Source organism: Orbicella franksi, chromosome 8, assembly GCF_964199315.1.
Source record: "Orbicella franksi chromosome 8, jaOrbFran1.1, whole genome shotgun sequence".
Classification (NCBI taxonomy): Eukaryota; Metazoa; Cnidaria; class Anthozoa; order Scleractinia; family Merulinidae; genus Orbicella; species Orbicella franksi.
In genome coordinates, this window is record NC_138152.1 from 17478142 (window position 1) to 17496570 (window position 18429).

Below are 18429 nucleotides of genomic sequence, written 5' to 3' on the forward strand. Positions count from 1 at the left end.
TTTTCATAAATGGCTGCCAATTTAAAATTCTTTTGTATGTATTTAAATTAGCCTCAATAGACTCGTTTGGGAATAAAATTCTTTTGAATTATCAACTCAAGAACGAGGCTAGTCAGGCTAATTTTAATAATTACAGCCATTTATGAAAAGGGTCTATAGCCACCGTTTCATAGTCTGGGCACCAATATGGCTGCCGTGACGTTATGTGAGAAAAAGCTTTATAGTTGACAGTCTGTGGTGATATATTTTGATTCTTGGAAGCACAATAATAAACCACACACCGCTATTGATCATTCGCAGCTCATCCTCTCACTAAAAATATTTAATGATTTATCATAACATATTTGTCGCTAGGAGCTGAGTAAACTCATGTTTTGTTGTTATAATTTCAATTTTAGACAACTAAAGACATTTTAAATGAAATTACCTTCTGTGGTTGGTTTATTTTTACGAGCAAGTACCAGGTTTTGTAACTCATCTTTTATTGTAAATGGAGTCACTTTTGAGCATTTTGTTTGTTTTCAATGCACCCTGATTGCAATGTTCGTCCCTTTTTTCCTTTATTATTCTAATTTTAGCTATAACGTGATCATATTGTCACTCACGATTTTCTTAGTGGGCGGTGCTTTACATTATTTGAACCCTGAATTTTTTTAATGATATTCAACTAGTCTTACATCTTAACCACTGCCTCTTAGCCTTTAGTTTAGAATTAATCATATTTATGTAATGTTTCATTTTCTTATTGTGACAACACAGTGTTTCACTTCGTTATGTACGGTTTTAGGCGCTTTTACTTAATTCTCTCAACATCCTCTTATATACCTGTCAAGTTTAAATTAATTTTGTATTATTTTTTTGGTCAATAAATCCTTATTTAGCATTACTTAACTGCACTTATCATTAGTTAACTATACCGTTATTGAGCATCTACAATGTTCTTTCAACATTGGTACCTTACGATCTCAAGGAGTGGTCGTTAATGGGGTGCGTGCATTGTCACACAATAAAAAATAAAATCAAATACCATTCAGTGGATAAAGTCAAGAAATTGTGATATTATAGACGATAAATAAAGAAGACAGTTCTCCAAGTTTAAGGTGTGTGCGTTTTCCCAAAGTTGAGGTATTCGTCGACATGTTCCGCGCAAAATTATAGAGCCTAGTATGGAGCGGCCATGTTGGACGACCTCCTTACTCCTCCAATATGGCGGCCGGAAAATAGTGTAAACATCTGGAACTTACTTTGGCTATCTCGACAACTTATTATCTGAACCGAACCAAAAACCATTTACACAAGCACTTTTCCTAATACTCTAACTCCTAAAATGGCTAAAACCCTCGAGATAAGAGTACATAACTCCGAAATTCAAAATGCGCTGGTTTCCAAACGAAGGACGCTATTGAGCTAGAAAGTTGTAAATAGATATAATTAGTATCTCTGCCTGATGAGGATAAAACCTTTAGGGACTCTTTAGTTTTGGATTTGTGAATTTGATGACTTCACGTGAACACACTCTATATGACGGGCACCTGTATATGGCCATACGTAAATGCTTGCCAAGAATATACTGATAACAAGCGACACAAAACCTTTGTCGACAGTCGGGTAAAGACTTGAGCTTCAACACGTACGGGTTTAATCTAAAACTATAGATTTGCGTCAAATCTGGGTGTGATTCAAGAACTTGCCGAAGCTCTACTCGTGTAAAATTTCTCTTAATTTTGCGGGTTATGTTGATGATGGGGCCCACGGTCAAAGGAACACTGTAACGATAAAATTTTGACCTGAAGTCCTTCGCTCGTAGACCAAATGTGCCTCAAACCTGTCAAATGTTTCTTTGTTTTTTATTAAACACCAGTTAACTGATGAAGAAAGCAAATTTTGAATGTTTTAAACGATTTTTCTAAGACACAACGACAAAATTTGTTTCTAGTTTCACATCACAACCTTGCTAATACGCAACCCATAATATCACTCTTTTAATAGCTTCCGTACACTTACAGTATATGTTATTTAACGAAACCAGGCCATTATTTCAAGTTTCAATCACTTAAAACATACCTTTTGAGAGTTTACTTTTCGAAGTCATGCTCATGATAGTGCATTTTAAATTGAAGCAGGAGACCTAGTTAACCGTAGGCTGATAATTAATACGTCTCAAACCAAGACAAAAGGGGCCAAAAAACACTTGGACACGAAAGTCTGACCACCAAAATATTGAAGCTGATCGCTGAAACAGTTATTTTATTTACTCTGATGTTCATGACCAGCAAGATGGACTGTACAGCAGCAAGTGTTTTAGCTTCAGTTCGTCAAACGAAACGAGGCGTTTCAATGTTTTGGAATCTGAAACACATGAAAATTTAGGGTCTCTTCGTCGACCATATGCGATTATGTGGTATTATTACTGAATTATCACACAAAAATTGTATTCAATCATTGTATCTATATGTAAATATCGTTTTAAACTAGTTCCATTATCCCTGAAACGTACAAAACTAACAACTATGCGAAATGTAAGAATGGGTGACAAACAATCGCAAAAAGTTATTTTATTTCAGATATATACTTAGTTAGGAAACGTTTTTAGTTGCATCGCTCAAGTTGAATCGTTTTTGCTTTGGTTTCTTAACCACTGACCTGTGGAAAAAAAACAGTACATAGCATGGTTATTATTCTAGAACGTTGTATCCTGGCTGTAAGATCCACAGACAGATTCCAGTTGACAGATCACTTCAGGCCTTCTGATATATTGTTCCGTAATTGTCACTCCATGACATGTTTTTTTCAAACCGGAAAAAGGCAGCAACATTGATTACAAAAGAAACAGCACTTACTTTCATCAATATGATACCTTTTAATTGACAAATTATGGCATTATGCACCATGAATCTTTTACTTAAAGTTCTAAAGTTAAACTGCTGATGAAAAGAAAAAAAAAACTGAAATTAAGTATGTGGAGTTTAATGTCAACGGGCAAACTACAAGTGGCCAACCTTGTAACTAGCCAAACAGCTCGGCAAAATTTTAGGTGATTTTGTCTCCACCTAAATATTCGGAATATCCTAAAAACTAGCTTTACCTTTTAAGATGGAATTGAATTCACGGTTGATAGTTGAAGTCTAGGTGATTTCTCATTTATATGTAAATTTTGTACATCTCAGATATATCGCTAATCAGTAAAAATATTTGACCAGTTCTCAAATATTTGTTTAACCTCATCCAAACGTTCTCATAAAAGTAATGGAAAGAATATTTGCACTCACTTTTTTCCTAGCGTAGGTAAGCAAACCCCTTGCATGCACGTGTTAGGAGGACTGCAATTTTGACATGATGGGTTCACAGCTGTATACGAAATAAAAGCGAAATAATACTTAGTTAAAAATACAACAACATTGTTCAGAACAGCTTATCATCATCGTCGCCTTCGTGGTCGTCGTCGTCATCATCATAATTATCAATACTGACACTGTTCTTCTCAAAAGATTTGCGGGGAAATAGTTGTAATGCTGCATTTGGAGGTACCAGACAGCAATGTTAGTTTCGACACCTACACCTATCTACAGACAAAAATGTAAAAGCTCTCCCTCCCCTCGGCCTGAATGGTGCACATAGCCGGATTTTGTCTTGGTTTCCATAGAAGAAGGAGTGTTGCAACCTGGAATGGGATGCCACTCTAGCCATTCCTGTTTCCGTTTTTCGTCCCAACTTACATAGGAAATAGAAAATAGCTACATAATATTATGATAGCCTGATCCAAACATTTGAGTAAGTTTGCACGAGCTCCATTTTCCTTGTATTTTCAAAACATATATATTACCTGATCTGATTAGATTAAACAAAAACAATCTATTGCCCCACCCCTCTCAACTTTTTAACTCTGTAACTCACGTGTGCAATTATATCCATCTCCATTGTAATGCTCAATGCAAACACAAATCCCATTCTGGCATTGAGCAAATGGACTGCAGCTCTCGCATTCAGATTCCTCATCTACAAAATTTGAACATAAGGGTGAGCAATAGAGATAAATTTTTCCATTTCCCAAATCAGCGTTTCAAAAACGAAGTTGAAAGAGAAATTAAAGAAAGAATCTTATGCAAAATTTGGAAAGCTTAAGGCACCAAAGGATCTATTCCTGCCGAGCTGTTCGTCCAGTTGAGCAACAAAGAAAAAGTTTGAAAGTAAAGAATGATCATCGCAGAAAATTTTCCAATTTAAGCAATTGGAAAGAAGAAGCCTGAAAAAATCGGGTGCAGATGAAAGTGAAGAAGAAGTTAAAGCCCTGATTTTTTCGGGCTTCTTCTTTCCAATTGCTTAAATTGGAAAATTTACTGCGATGATCATTCTTTACTTTTATCTACACAGCGGTTCAAATATGAATTATTTCATATATACTTCACATCATTTCACTCCTCACGGGAAGATATGAACTCAATTAATTGATCTTGCTCTCGATGTGTGGCTTCATAGCTCAGTTGGTAGAGCATCGCACCGGTATCGCGGAGGTCACGGGTTCGAATCCCGTCGAAGCCCTGATTTTTTCAGGCTTCTTCTTTCCAATTGCTTAAATTGGAAAATTTACTGCGATGTTCATTCTTTACTTTTATCTACACCGTGGTTTAAATATGAATTATTTCGTATATACTTCGCATCATTTCACTCCTCACGGGAAGATATGAACTCAATTAATTGACCTCGCTCCTAATGTGTGGCTTCATAGCTCAGTTGGTAGAGCATCGCACCGGTATCGCGGAGGTCACAGGTTCGAATCCCCTTGAAGCCCTGATTTTTTCTGGGCTTCAACTTCTTCTTCACTTTCATCTACACCGCATGCATTCCCCGATTTTTTCAGGCTTCTTCTTTCCAACTGCTCAAATTGGAAAATTTACTGCGATGATCATTTTTCACTTTCATCTACACCGCAGTTCAAATATGAATTATTTCATATATACTTGACATCAAAGAAAAAGTTTAACATCTGACGTCCATTTGTCGTTATGTTTGGATGTCTTGAAGCAAACGGCTCATAATACTATTCTACTTCATTCCAGAAAAAAACTGTCTCGATGTACTGAGAAGATGAAACACAGCTCCATCTAGATCCCTAATTCAATGCTCCTTGGCAAGGTATTCAGTCATGGCATTCAAAGAACTATTTTATCAGGTGTTGTGTTGTAAGGGTATTTGTCGCTGTTTCTTTCTAAAGGCTTCCTCAAGAACAATTATAAGAGTGTTATTTATGTGATTACTCTTTTAATTCCACAAACTAAGGTTATAATTTAAACTATCAACACTCCTTGCCTCCTTTTTCACATTGGTAGCCGTTGCCATAATATCCATGTTTACATCGACAATGTCCATTTACACAGATCGCGTGGACGTCACACTTTTCACATTCATCAACTGTAAATATAAAACGAATGTAAAAACCTGACAAAACGAAGAGGATAACTACTCGCCATTGAAGAAAACGAACGCGAAGAAACATAATGGCGCTTACTTTCACAGTTGGGTCCGCTGTATTGTGTGAGACAAGCACAGTCGTAACCACCTCCGTTCTCTGTGCATGTTCCTCCATTCATGCATGGGTTGGGATGACATGGAGACTTTACACCACCACCACCACCAGGAACTCCCGGTTCCCCTGTACCACCACCTAAGAAAAATATTTAAGCTCTGACAGTTTTCATAGCAAGAGCCGCAAACAGCTCGGACTACGATTGAGTTTCTACCTTCTACCTATGCTGAAATTGTTATCCTCCAGATACTCCTAAGAACTGTTTTTGTTTTATATTTAATTTTTTCACCATTATGTCAACATATAAATCCCCCCAGGTCTCTATTCCTCTCTGTAGGTGTAACTTAATAAGAGCAAAACTATCTTTAAAAATAGATGAGTAACCAGGATAAGACATTTGGAAAAATAGAAAAACGATCTCTGGTTAAAAATTTTGTTTAAAACGAGCTTTCGACTACCAGTCTGTAGTCTTTAACGAGTAATAGATAGAAAGCGCGAACGTTAAAATATATACTAAGAAAAGTGTGAAAAAACAAAATTACAAGATCCCATGCGCCGATTGTCCGTGGAGTTATATCGGCGAGACTGGTAGATGTTTACAAACAAGGAAGAAAGAACATATTAGAAACACAAAAACCTTTAAAAAAGGTTCCAACATTGCTTCACATGCCTGGTTGAACGACCATTCCATCGACTTTGACAATGCACGCGTGATTGACAAGGGAAATTTCCGTGTTAGAAAAACTTTGGAATCCTGGCACATAGCAATTACGAACCATGCTGACAATAATGCGAAACAATTACCAAGACAATATTCAATTTCATTTTGAACCTCACATTAGCATTTTTTTACTCGCACACAAGCATTTCTACTGTTTTTATTATAATTTTGTTTTTTCACACTTTTCTTAGTATATATTTTAACGTTCGGGCTTTCTATCTATTACTCGTTAAAGACTACAGACTGGTAGTCGAAAGCTCGTTTTAAACAAAATTTTTAACCAGAGATCGTTTTTCTATTTTAGCAAAAATATCGTCGTATTATAGATAAATTTGTTGCTTACCTTTTGGCTTCTCACAGAATTCTCCTTCGAATCCTTCCGGGCAAATGCACACAGGTTTGTCTTCTACTACTCTACACTGACCTCCATTTTGGCATGGATTGGGCTCGCAGGGGTTTTCGCGACCTACTGATAATTCACAGTTATCACCTGAAAAGCCTTCACTACAGAGACACTGATAGGACGATCCTCTGTCTATGCACTGGCCACCGTTTTGACAAGGATTGGACTCACAAGGACTGGCACGAGACCCAGGTGCTGTAAATATAGATGACATTTCAAAAACCATATAATAAAGATAAGCAAGGTTGGTTAAGTGTTATTTCCATAAGAATTTTCCCTTTATCAGTGGAGCCCTATACTCATATAGGAAAAGAAAAGGAAACCCATGAGTTGATTTTTTCGTGGTTATCATGGCTAGCGGTATTGCTCGTACGCAAGACGGCGACGGCGACGAAGTCGCGCAACATGGCGGCCATACTCCAAATAATAGGTTGACAGAGATATGCACCCTTGCTTCACCGTGAACTTCTTTGATATTGGACATCCATGTTATGATCAATTGACATCTGTCAAAACAAGGTATCCGCTGACCAGTATCATGTGACTATATCGCGGGCTCAAGTTTATAGCTTATCGAGGTCACGCATTTTTTTGAAGTTGACCGCTGGTGCTGGTTTTCTATTGGATTGCGGGCTCATGTCAGGGTAACTTGTTGAAAACAGGGCAGGATTGTTCGGAAGGCGGTTAACGCTAACCCAGGATTAAAAGTTAACCGAATCATAACTTTTTCTTCTATACAAATGTTTTTTGCTGCTTTGTTTTGTGTATATGGTGATTATTAAAACTCAAAACAGAAGGCCAAATAATATACAGAAAACCTCACCGCAAAGTTGAAAACTCAAATCAAAATTCTACCTTTTCCTGGGTTAGCTTACTCGGGCTTTGAACAACCCGGCCCAGGTGCTGCGCTTTTAGGCTGGCCTAAATCTATATATTACAAAATCACTTAACGTTGCAAGATGCGTCTCTTTTGGGGGGCATTTCCCAAGACGAAATTTGTAACCCGGACGATATTTATACCTAATCGTAACGTTTTGGTACGATTCGGCAGATCCAGTGATTTTGGTCACGCCATGTTTTTTGGCGAAATGCAGTCGAACCAGGTACCAACCAAGTCGTAGGGATATCAAGGGAGTAGAACGGCTTCCTGATTGGCTAATGGTGAGTTTGAGTACGGTAACGTACAAAAGAAAACCAACTGCATAAAATTTTTGAAACAAATGAGCCGTTTAAAGTTCACATCACCGATCAGAAGTTCAACGAATGTTTCCCAAAGTTTTCTCAAGTGCAAGAGCAATTCATGTGGTTTACATCACGTAACAACAGGTGGACAATTTGATTTTGATCATTCACGGGGCCTTTCAGACCACTAATAATTCCATTCAGTCATTTATTCATTACGTAATCATTCTTTTATTCGACGTTTGGTCAGGGAATATTTCAGGGGATTTTCATTGGATAGGGCTAGTAACCGGCAAATACCGCACCCATTTCTCTACAGGAGTTATTTAACTCGGAGCTGAAAACTACTGCGTGATGATCTCTTCATTTCCAAAGTGCATCACGTGACCAGTGGTGGTCAATCAGACAGAAAAGTTATAGCTGTGCTGTTTTTTTTTCGTTGTGTTTGGTAATAAAAGTGCAAACCGCACTCATCTTGGTACGCTGTGCACTTAAGATGAAAAATTAACATATCCACGAATTCGACCCCCTTTTTTCCTAAGAGATACGAGTTCACGCAAGCTAGAGGAAATCAACTGAAGTAACTGTTTTATTATAATGACTGATTATACAGTTTAAAACATTTGTTTACCTCTTCTGTGTCGCACAGTTGTTTGTGACAGGATATGAGGCGGTAGCCTTTTAGTATGGAACCAACCTTGCTGTCCGTATCGAATGAATACAATATTTATCATATGCCTGAGAAAACTACTGCGTTGTGATTTGCTGAGAGTAGGCCAATTTATCTATTTTTTTTTTTTCCATTTGTTCTGCAGTGCAAATTAGCAAACGAGCAAATGAGTACTATTTTGAGAGCTCGAGGTATTAATTATCTCACTACTCGTGGTATTTGAGAATTTTCAAATATCTCTCGTAGTGTAAATTCTTAATTGCACTGGCATTCACACGGTTACCTACAGGATAACCAGTTGCCCTTTTACGCCAAAAACACGCAGTGTCTGATTTTCTCGTTGAACTATGACGCAAGCTTCTACATAAACAAGATTTTGAGACTAATGCTTACAAACTTAATACTTCATCTATGGTGTTTCTGACATGTTCTCTATTCTAAGTCTTGCGTTGCATGTAATTCATTTTCACCTGGTAATACAAATTGGTCTGTGCATTCTTAGCTCTCTTAGCTATATTCAGATTCTAAGCAACTTATCAAAGGTACGAAAAAAAGCAAAAACGACTGAGGCCATACCAGTGAGCATATTATATTTTGCTGGCTAAATTATACATGTAATTGTTTATTACTTCCCTTGTGTTACCTGAATTACAGTCGCACTACATTACATCATTAGCTTACTTAACAATGGCTGAAGCACATGCATAAATATTGTTTTAGAGGCATTCACTTTGAGCAACTTTTTCATTTACATATATTTTGAGCAGTTTTTGAGCAGTTACAATTCTGACTACATCTTTGAACGCGATTTCACATTTTGTTGTTTAATGGCCTTTTTAGGTCATAAATCCCTTAATACTTCAACGGGAGCTTAGATCTTGGATTTGTCGAACATAAATAATTGAACCATCATTTTAATAGGCAGAAAAATCAACACTGATTGGCTCGGGAAGGGGTTTTCAGCACTTTCATTACACTCCAATAAGGTTTGTAAACAGAGGTTTTTAAATGTGTGAAAAAACCTTCTCCCGAGCCAATTAGTGCTGATTTTGCCACCTCTTAAAATTGTTGTCCAGTAGAAGGCCGTAATATCTGTTCAGTTAGTTACTTTGGCTCTTTTGTAAATTTTGGCTGTCATCGACAAATGCAACAATTTAGATTTTCTAACTTCTGTTTGTGACTACACGGTTAAGAACTGATTACTCATTCCTTGGATGTCACTTTAATCCTCTTGAGCGTAACTTCCTCATTTTTTGTTTCTTTCTTATGTAATTAACTATTCCATCTGTCTTTATGCTTAGTATGGTGGTTTTCGTATGGTGGTCTGCGTCCACGCAGTCCAGTTGTTGGTTACACATTGTAGCGTTGTGATTGTACAGTTTGTCTTCGTCCAGTTGATCCAATTACAAAGTTCTAAGATGTTGATGGAGAGCTTCAGAGACTTCCCGGAGGGCCGTATGAACTCCCGGGACTACCTGGGGGGCCGCTGGAAGAGGAAGAACTACCCGGAGGGCCATATGGTTTGGGGCTTGATGAGGGGCTACCAGGAGGAGCACTTCCTGGTGGACCAGGAGGTGCCGGCTGGGCGGCGGGTACTGTATTTGAAACAAAACGATTTTTAATTTTAATTGCTTTCCTCTGCAAGCTGCATGCGTCTAAGTACCTTTGTTTACAAACTGTATTGGACTCTAATGGTTGTGCTGAGAGAACTTTTCCCGAGCCAGTCAGTACTGATACTGCTACCTCCTTCGTTACGTAGCAAACAATATTAGCGAACCGTAACTGTGGCTTAAGAAATAACCTTGTCTGTTCCAAGGGCTCACCGAAACCGCATTTGTCAACATCATAACTGTGACGGTGTTTGGATATCTAATCTTAATTAGGACATACATTACCACTTTTTTTTCTCCGCTTTCTCCGTAATTGAAAAAAAAATCACCAGATATATTTCGCTGCCCGCCCACATTTCTTCTCGGTGTTTGGGAACGTGGTGAAACATACCTTCGAGACCTTCTCCTGTCATTAGAATCAACGATACGGATTTTCACCGCATGGTCTAAAGGAGATGGTAAAAACACTTTACCTTGCAAACAACGCTACCTAAACGAGTTGTTTTATACAACAAGAATTCTAAATTGGATCCTGGAGAACACAAATTGAGTCGTTTCTAATTTCCACGTGCTTTGATTTTGCCGTTGATCGGTTACGCTGATCATGGGCTCAAGAGCCGTAGCCTAATGGCAATTAATTATTTGTATTATAGTAAAATGTAGCTTAACACGAAGAGAATAAATGATTAATAGCGTTTACTGGAAGTATTTCGCCACTCTGGCCCTTGTGGCTTTACAACACGCACGCACTTGCCACAAATCATCGTGTAAAGCAATATACCACTTACACTTCTCTGTTACACATTTGGAAATGCAAAAATTATAACAGAACACCAATCTACTTACGTCCTCCTCCTTCTTTTGGCGAGCAGGTCTGTCCATCACCGACCCAACCCTCCATACACACACAGTTTCCGTTGTCACACCGAGCGTGCGAGTCACATTTGGCACATTTATCAACTATAAACGTGAAATAAAATACTTGATTATAAAAATGAACAACTGGAAATTTTATATATGTTTCCGTGTGTACACCTCCAGGAAGATAATGTAAATAAAATTGTCACAAATATTGCAGTACAATCCAGTACATAGTCCGTCCATAAGTAATGCCTTTGCATCGTGGAGAATATTCGAATGCATTTACTACTTCATGCAAGAGATCATAGTCTGTTGCCTCATGTAATCATCTCTTTGCACAATAAGCAACAAAATTAACATTACTTTGTTTTGATTAATATCTGAAACTGAGATCTTTCTTTACTTACTTTCACAGAAGTTTCCTTCGAACTGGGCAGAACATTCACAGGTTGCCACTCCATTCATTTCTTTGCATGTGCCGGAGTTTTTGCAAGGATTTGGTGAACAAGGATTTGCTTCTGTAAATAGAAATTATTCCCGAAATTATAACTAAATTTGAGACTTGTTTCAGTAGTTCAATTGATTATCACTTTCCAATATAGTAAGCATTAAGAAGATTTTTGTGTGCATCTCAGTAATCAAAACCTATGCAACACAAAACTTTGTATCAAGATTGGAATAACTTGTCAAACAAAAAACTGCTTGAGGATCCTAATTTAAAGGGGAAGATCATTTTATCCTTCAAGCACAAAACATATACTCGTATAGGCATGTAATTTTCTCTATGGAATTAAAACGTAAGTACTGTCAGTATTGAACCTGAGCTTAAATGTCAGTTTCTGTCTACTGCGGAAATCTAAAACATTTAACTAGGTGGTATAACTTACTTTCACAATCGTTTCCTTCAAAATTGCTCAGACACGTGCATCTGTATCCATTTTCTTCTGGAAAGCAGGTTCCTCCATTCTTGCACGGATTTGGAATGCAGTATTGTCGGGCTGAAGTAAAACGATCGATATCAAAGCAACTGCTAAGTTTAGGAACACACTGGACACAGCTATAATCTGAAATCTTGGAAAGTTCATTAACCGGCATTGTTGGCTTAAAGTGGTCGTGCCAAACTTTGCTTTTTAAAAACTATATATAGTTCGCGGAGGGTTAGAGTAATGCAAGTTAATTATGCAATGTCACGCAAATAGTTTTGATTGAATTGAGTCTATTGTCATCAAATGCGCCACTTACTTTCACAATGTGGCCCGGTCCATCCTAGTGCGCATTCGCAGTCATAAGACGAGTCCGTTGGAACACAGGTTCCACTATTTTTGCAGGGGTTAGGATGGCATACATTTTCTGCAAACGAAACACACAAACACATTGTGATGCCTTCCACAAATCAGATGCAGGAGTATACCAAAGAAGGTTGGTAACGGAGTAGTTTTGTTTCCTCAAAGACCACAACACTAATGCCTGGCTTTTCCAGTTTAATTCACTACGTGTCGATTTCAAAGCCAGCTACATCATAACAAAGCAGTTACCAAAACAGAAAAGAAACAAATTTTACAGTCTCAAACTTATTGAAATCTTAAACATTTCTTAAACAAGCGGCAAACCAGAAGCAAATAAAATCAAGTATTTCAAGCTTTGACCTTGTTAATAACTCTTCTTACAATGCCTACGTTTTCTAACCAGAAAATGTAGGCTACGTTTCCGTGAAAAGGAAACCTTTCGTTGGAAATAGGTTTTTGTTTTTTGTCCTTCCAATATTCAAGTCTGTGAATTCATAATAAATCACGTATATCGTGAATTAACTTTAACATCAACACTTACTTTTGCATGTCTTTCCATCTCCATGGAAACCCTCTTTACAAACGCAATGTCCCAAAATGCATTCAGCATAGGCACTGCAATATCGACAGCTGTCATCTGCAAGTCAAAAACATGAAAATGACTTATCTTTATTGAAAATGTCTGAAGTGTGGAGAGTTAAACTTTTAAAACCATCATGTCTACTCTGTTTCGAAATGGAAATGGTTCCAATTTGTTTTCTACCAACCTGGCATGACAAAATGACAGAAGAAAGACATTGTAGTTTATCAGTTTGTTGATTACCTTCACAGTTGTGGCCTGCGTAAGGCGACATGCACTTGCAAATGTAAGACATCCCGTTCTGCTCAGTGTCAATAAATGAAGGATTAGAGTACATGCTTAGTGATTCTATGCCGTTGTTGTGTAGAAAATAGGTGTCCACACAAGTTCCCCCATGTAAACAAGGATGAGATAAACAGGCACTCATTACTGCAAAAGAAAGTGAAGAAAAACGGATGTTGACTCTTTGTTAGTTTTAAAACTAAATTATGATGCGCTCAGTTAAGTTGCATTTTAGATAGGGTTGACTTTTACACTTCTTTTTCAAGTTAAGTATCTTTTCTTTGGCATCTTCAATAGAATGTGTACTTATGTCAGATTCTCTCACTTACATTCACACCTTTCCCCGTGGTTACCAACTTGACACACACAGCGGAAAGAAGAGCCCTCTTCAAGACAGGATCCACCATTGTGACAGGGATTCGGTCTGCAAACATGGTCTGATGAAATATGAAGCACGTCAGCGTTAGGTGTGTATGAGCACTTTACTTAAAGAATCCAAAGTTCCATCGGCGGAACTGTGAGAATAATTTTAATTCTACCGATTCCACAAGCGCCCAAAAGTTTCGTCTGTCCTGCACATGTAATACAGCACTTACCATTGTATAAGTTAGAAGTTACTATTGTTCTAAGCTGTTAAAGCAAAGAAAATATATACTCTCACGTTGACAGTTCATTCCACTGTAACCGACTCTACAATTGCATCTGTATCCATACGTCTCATCAAGACAGGTTCCGCCGTTCATACAAGGATTAGAAAAACAAATGCTTCTCTCTGTGAGGAAAATGCAGTGACACAAAGTATGAACACTCGCAATATATCTGGTCGTATTAACTGTTTAGTAAAGTTTCAACAGGACTGCAGTAAAAGACCTAGCGTTTGTTCACATTTGTGGCTATCTAAAGGCGGCTCAAGATCGATCCAACTGGAGGTACGCGGCATCTGGAGGCCTTTTGGGTAGACACCCCTTTATAGTGCTTTGCTATTTAAGTGTTTTGCTAAACATTTTTTTTAGGATTAACCACCAGCGCCGCTAAACCCTCCATGGTACCTTATAAAGTAATACTTACAAAACTCGTTTTTTTATGATTTGATTTCTCCTTAATTCATGCATTTCCTAAACTCGCAATTAGCAAGGTTCTTAACATGGTTGCGGGAAAAACAAATGGCATGAAATGTTGTTCATTGTTCGAAGCACGTTCTTTCAGTTGCAAGATATAACACTAGCTGAAAACTAAGGTTCTACAAGTAGAATGGTAGCAGCCCTTCTTTTCTACAGAACCCTGAATAATAATAATAATATACCTGATCGGTATAACATTTAACAGTTATTCCATGAAATGGTAGATAGCCAACTCGGCGTTAGGCGCTTCGTTGACTACAATCATCTCATACCCAACAAGTGCGAGTGGAATAATTGTTTTATTTAAAACGCCCGCAAAATATAGGAAAGTAGACTAAAATAAAAATAAAAACGCCTTAAAATGACGCGTACCCTTACCATATTTGAAAGCATGTTCGTGATAATGGCTCATAATCCACGATGGCTAAGCCAGTGAAAACTCTCGAATTGCATTACCCAATGACCCAGTTTTTAAGAAAATTATATATACAACATACCTTCACAAGTTACCCCTTTGTAGCCAATGGGACAAGTACATTCGTATCTTCCTCCAGTTCTTTCTGTACATGTCGCGCCGTTCTTACAGGGATTAGGAAGACACAGGTTGATCTCTTCAGAAAGAAAGAATAGTAACTAACACAATTCAATCAACACAAACAAAATTTTTCTTGTATTCATGACCAAAGGATAAAATGGCACAGCAGATAATCTCAGTGAATGTCGCTTGCTTACATGAAGCTTTCAAAACAAAGGATTTTAAGTCAAATTTTAATTGCGCACGCCCAAAGTAAAAGAAGCATATCCTCTTGCAGCATATCCTAATGCTTTGTTAGATCAAGAACGTCGAGGGTAGCAAATTGCGCATAAGGAAATCTAAGTATATGAAAAAATTTCTAATTACCTTCGCAGTTTTTTCCCTTGAAACCTTCTCTGCACGTACACTCGAATCCTTCGCCCTCATTTATCCCCGTGCAAGTGCCTCCATTTCTGCAAGGATTTGGATGACACTTGTTCTGCTCTGCGTGAATGGGAAATGTCATAAAATGTAATAAGATAAACACGTACGGCATCATTACACCTGCTGTACATTTGAAGGTTTTTTAATTCTGTTAGTAATCGCTCGGTAGTTTCATTAAATTCACAATACGTCGCGTGACCTAACGTCTTCTTGGAACGTCCCTCGTCGCAGAGGACAATTTAATAGCTTCTAAATGGAGCACGTGTTATGGCGTCTCATAAATAAAAATACGGGATGCTAATTCAATAAAATCTGCGAGTCTGCCTTAGAATATTGGGTATTTCCATGTTATCTTTGCAATATTTGGTCACGACTAATACGGAATAAAAGATAGAAAATAATATCCTCTTAAAAGCGGCCTTAGATTTAAAAAGTGAAATATTTTGAATGACATACCCTCACAGTTCTCTCCTCGGAATCCTTTTGCGCATGTGCACTCGTAACCTTGTCCAACGTCATAGCAAGTGCCCCCATTCTTGCAGGGACTTGGCTCACATTGACTCCTGACTGAAACATGATGATGAGTCAGCTATGCAGCAGAAACTGCACACAAACTGCTTCGAGACACAAGTAAATATCTACGGTGTTTTAGAAACACAGCCAATGAAATTTAGCATAACTCCTTACGTATTAAAAACTATCATGATAGCTAATTTTTGCTTCGCATATTTAGCTATTATGAAAATACCCTTCCACAGTGTACATGAATGTGCAGTAATTGGCTCATATGGAATTTGATGCAAGCTTTGTTTCAAGGTTGGCTCCTGAAACCAAGCTGGTTTTCACCTCAGTGACAGAGACTTGGACTCAGTGTACAGAAGAACCGGGTGATCCACTGTATTGTCACGTTGTTTTTAAAGGGAAAGCCTTGAGGATATTCCGTAACTAGTTCGTAATGAAACTTACGTTCACAGTGTGTTCCCATAAATCCTGGCGAACAGGTGCATTCGTATCCATGAGACACCACAGTGCATGTCCCTCCATTTTGACAAGGTGTTGGTTCACACGTGGAATGAGCTAAGGTGCAAATAAATACACTAATCTGAGAAACAGGTGCGACCTTAAATCAAACATCCTTCTCTAGTCTTGTTTCTAATAAGTAGTGTTTGTGTGACAACGGAAGATAATATTTTATTTTCATCAGTGTTGTACATCGCCATACAAAACCTGTTAATAATAATAATACTCGTAGCTTAATATTATTAGCTTATTATTTTTAACATTTTTAAACAATGTCTTCCCGATGTTTTAAGATAACGACCATAGTAAATGTGTGGTCTCTGTCGGTCTCATTTTGCGTTCAATTGAATAGTACAATAACCTGGCCAGGGTTTATTTGCAGATCTAATAGTAAGAGTCGGGTAATCGAGCAGAGATTCTGGGGAGAAGAGGTTAAAGATTAGGTTATTGTCTTCTTGATGTTTGTTTTAATCAAGTCCTAAGCTCCAACTCAACACTCCCATTTTTCACGCTAATCACAATTTTTGCTGCCAGTGGTAAAATAAACCACCAGCAAAACCTAACAGAAATTTAATTTGAACAATTGACACCGCGTTTACAAAGCAGGTTCCGTAAAGATAATAACAATGAAATGACGGAATTTGGAATTGGGCGTTTAAATCTCCGTTTTTCTTTATTAAAAGAGATTTTGGGTTTATTGCAAAATTTTAAACTTGTTCATATATAATCGCGTCTAATTTCTGTGGACTAGATCAATATGTTTAACAAAAGCCTAGCACTTCAGGATCACCCATTTGAGCAGTCACATCATCATGATAAGTTGAATGCAAAATAATATAGTTTGGGTTTGGTATTTGTTATTTTGTATTTCAGTTGCTTTTAGCTCGTCACAATAGCACAAAAAAATAACAAAAATGTCCTGTAAATCTGAGAGAAGCTATTCACAGTAGTTTACAAATACATCTAATGCTCTATTAAAAATCAATCAAAATGTATTTAACTCTTTCCAACAATCTTCTTATTTCAACGCTAAGGTTCCAGAGGAAGAAACTTGAGCAGTAAGATGAGAAAAAGCATTCTTTTGGGGCCGTGTGTTTCCTTAACCCTACTTTCATTAAAACCTTAGTCCTGATCTCATTATCTTCTAACCCTGCGAGTTGTGACCTCTCACACTTAATATTTAGAAAGCACGAAAAGCTATTGACCTACCTGGATGGTGGTGAACTATGATTCTGTGGATATGAGGATGTGGAAAGTTTAAGCATCCCGGACACAAATTGGGCACTCCGGGCACAAATTGTCTTTTCTTTTGTGAGGAATCGTTCTTATTATTTGACGCTTCCACCTTGAGCCTGTTGAGATGTTTTGCTTTGTGCGCTATATTTCTTTTCCACTTTACAGTTGCAGTATTTTGTTCTTGACGCCAGACTTTACTCCATTTGTTATCCTCTCTTATTGCCTGAGTCCCATCAAACACAACTAAAAATACGTAAATGGATGAGATTATAAACAAGTCTTTCATGTTTCCAGTATTATGTTTCCCATGAAGACAAACTCGACCAAAAAGTCTAAACTGTAGCCATTTTCGACAAAGCATATGGTTGTTATGAATTAATGATGTCACGTGGCAGGACGTGACAGAACGGGTTTTTTCCGAGGTCCCATTGGTTCACACAAAATCGCAGGTCAGGAGAACCTGTCGGTGATTCGTCGCTTTTTTAGGACTTATTCACAATAAACATTGTACACTACTTCCTCTCAATGGTAAACAATTAACTGTTTGAAGGCAATGGCATATTTTTCACGCTCAGCAGCCATCTCCTTATTGTTCATTAAAACTGGAGTATATCCAAATGAAAAGCACTCATATGCTTACAGTGTAGGTGAGAGCTCCAAGTGCTTTGAGCTTTTCGTTATCGTTAACAGGCATAACATAATAACGTATTAAACCGATACAGAAACTAATCTTAAAAAAAATCTGCAATTAAGAATCCTCCCCTTTCTTCTCCTCAAAGGCAAAATTAATTCCGTTTCCTACACTTATACTTTTCATTTAGGCGAACAATAAGCAAAACGTTCTTAAAAACCGCTTCAGTGCAGTTATCCGGCATTATATGATTTTAAGGTTCCATATTTTGATATCATCTAATATAAAAAGGGTATAAATTGAACTTGCAGCTCATCTTCTCCTATGGCCTCGCAGGGATTTTC

At 37.7% G+C, this 18429-nt stretch overlaps 1 protein-coding gene across 1 annotated transcript; it reads right to left on the minus strand.

Moving 5' to 3' along the window:
• Nucleotides 1–1530: 1530 nt before the first annotated feature.
• On the minus strand, nucleotides 1531–18056 carry LOC145495088 (uncharacterized). Its single transcript, XM_081474659.1, has 19 exons — nucleotides 17428–18056; nucleotides 16165–16275; nucleotides 15655–15765; nucleotides 15142–15258; nucleotides 14738–14851; nucleotides 13781–13891; nucleotides 13449–13556; nucleotides 13081–13266; nucleotides 12799–12894; nucleotides 12214–12321; nucleotides 11859–11969; nucleotides 11379–11489; nucleotides 10957–11070; nucleotides 6589–6843; nucleotides 5507–5662; nucleotides 5308–5409; nucleotides 3895–3996; nucleotides 3270–3348; nucleotides 1531–2643 (listed from the first exon to the last, which is right to left on the minus strand). Exons 1-19 carry the CDS (start codon nucleotides 17813–17815, stop codon nucleotides 2577–2579), a joined length of 2547 nt encoding a protein of 848 aa, XP_081330785.1. The 5' UTR covers nucleotides 17816–18056; the 3' UTR covers nucleotides 1531–2576.
• Between the last annotated feature and the right edge of the window lie 373 nt (nucleotides 18057–18429).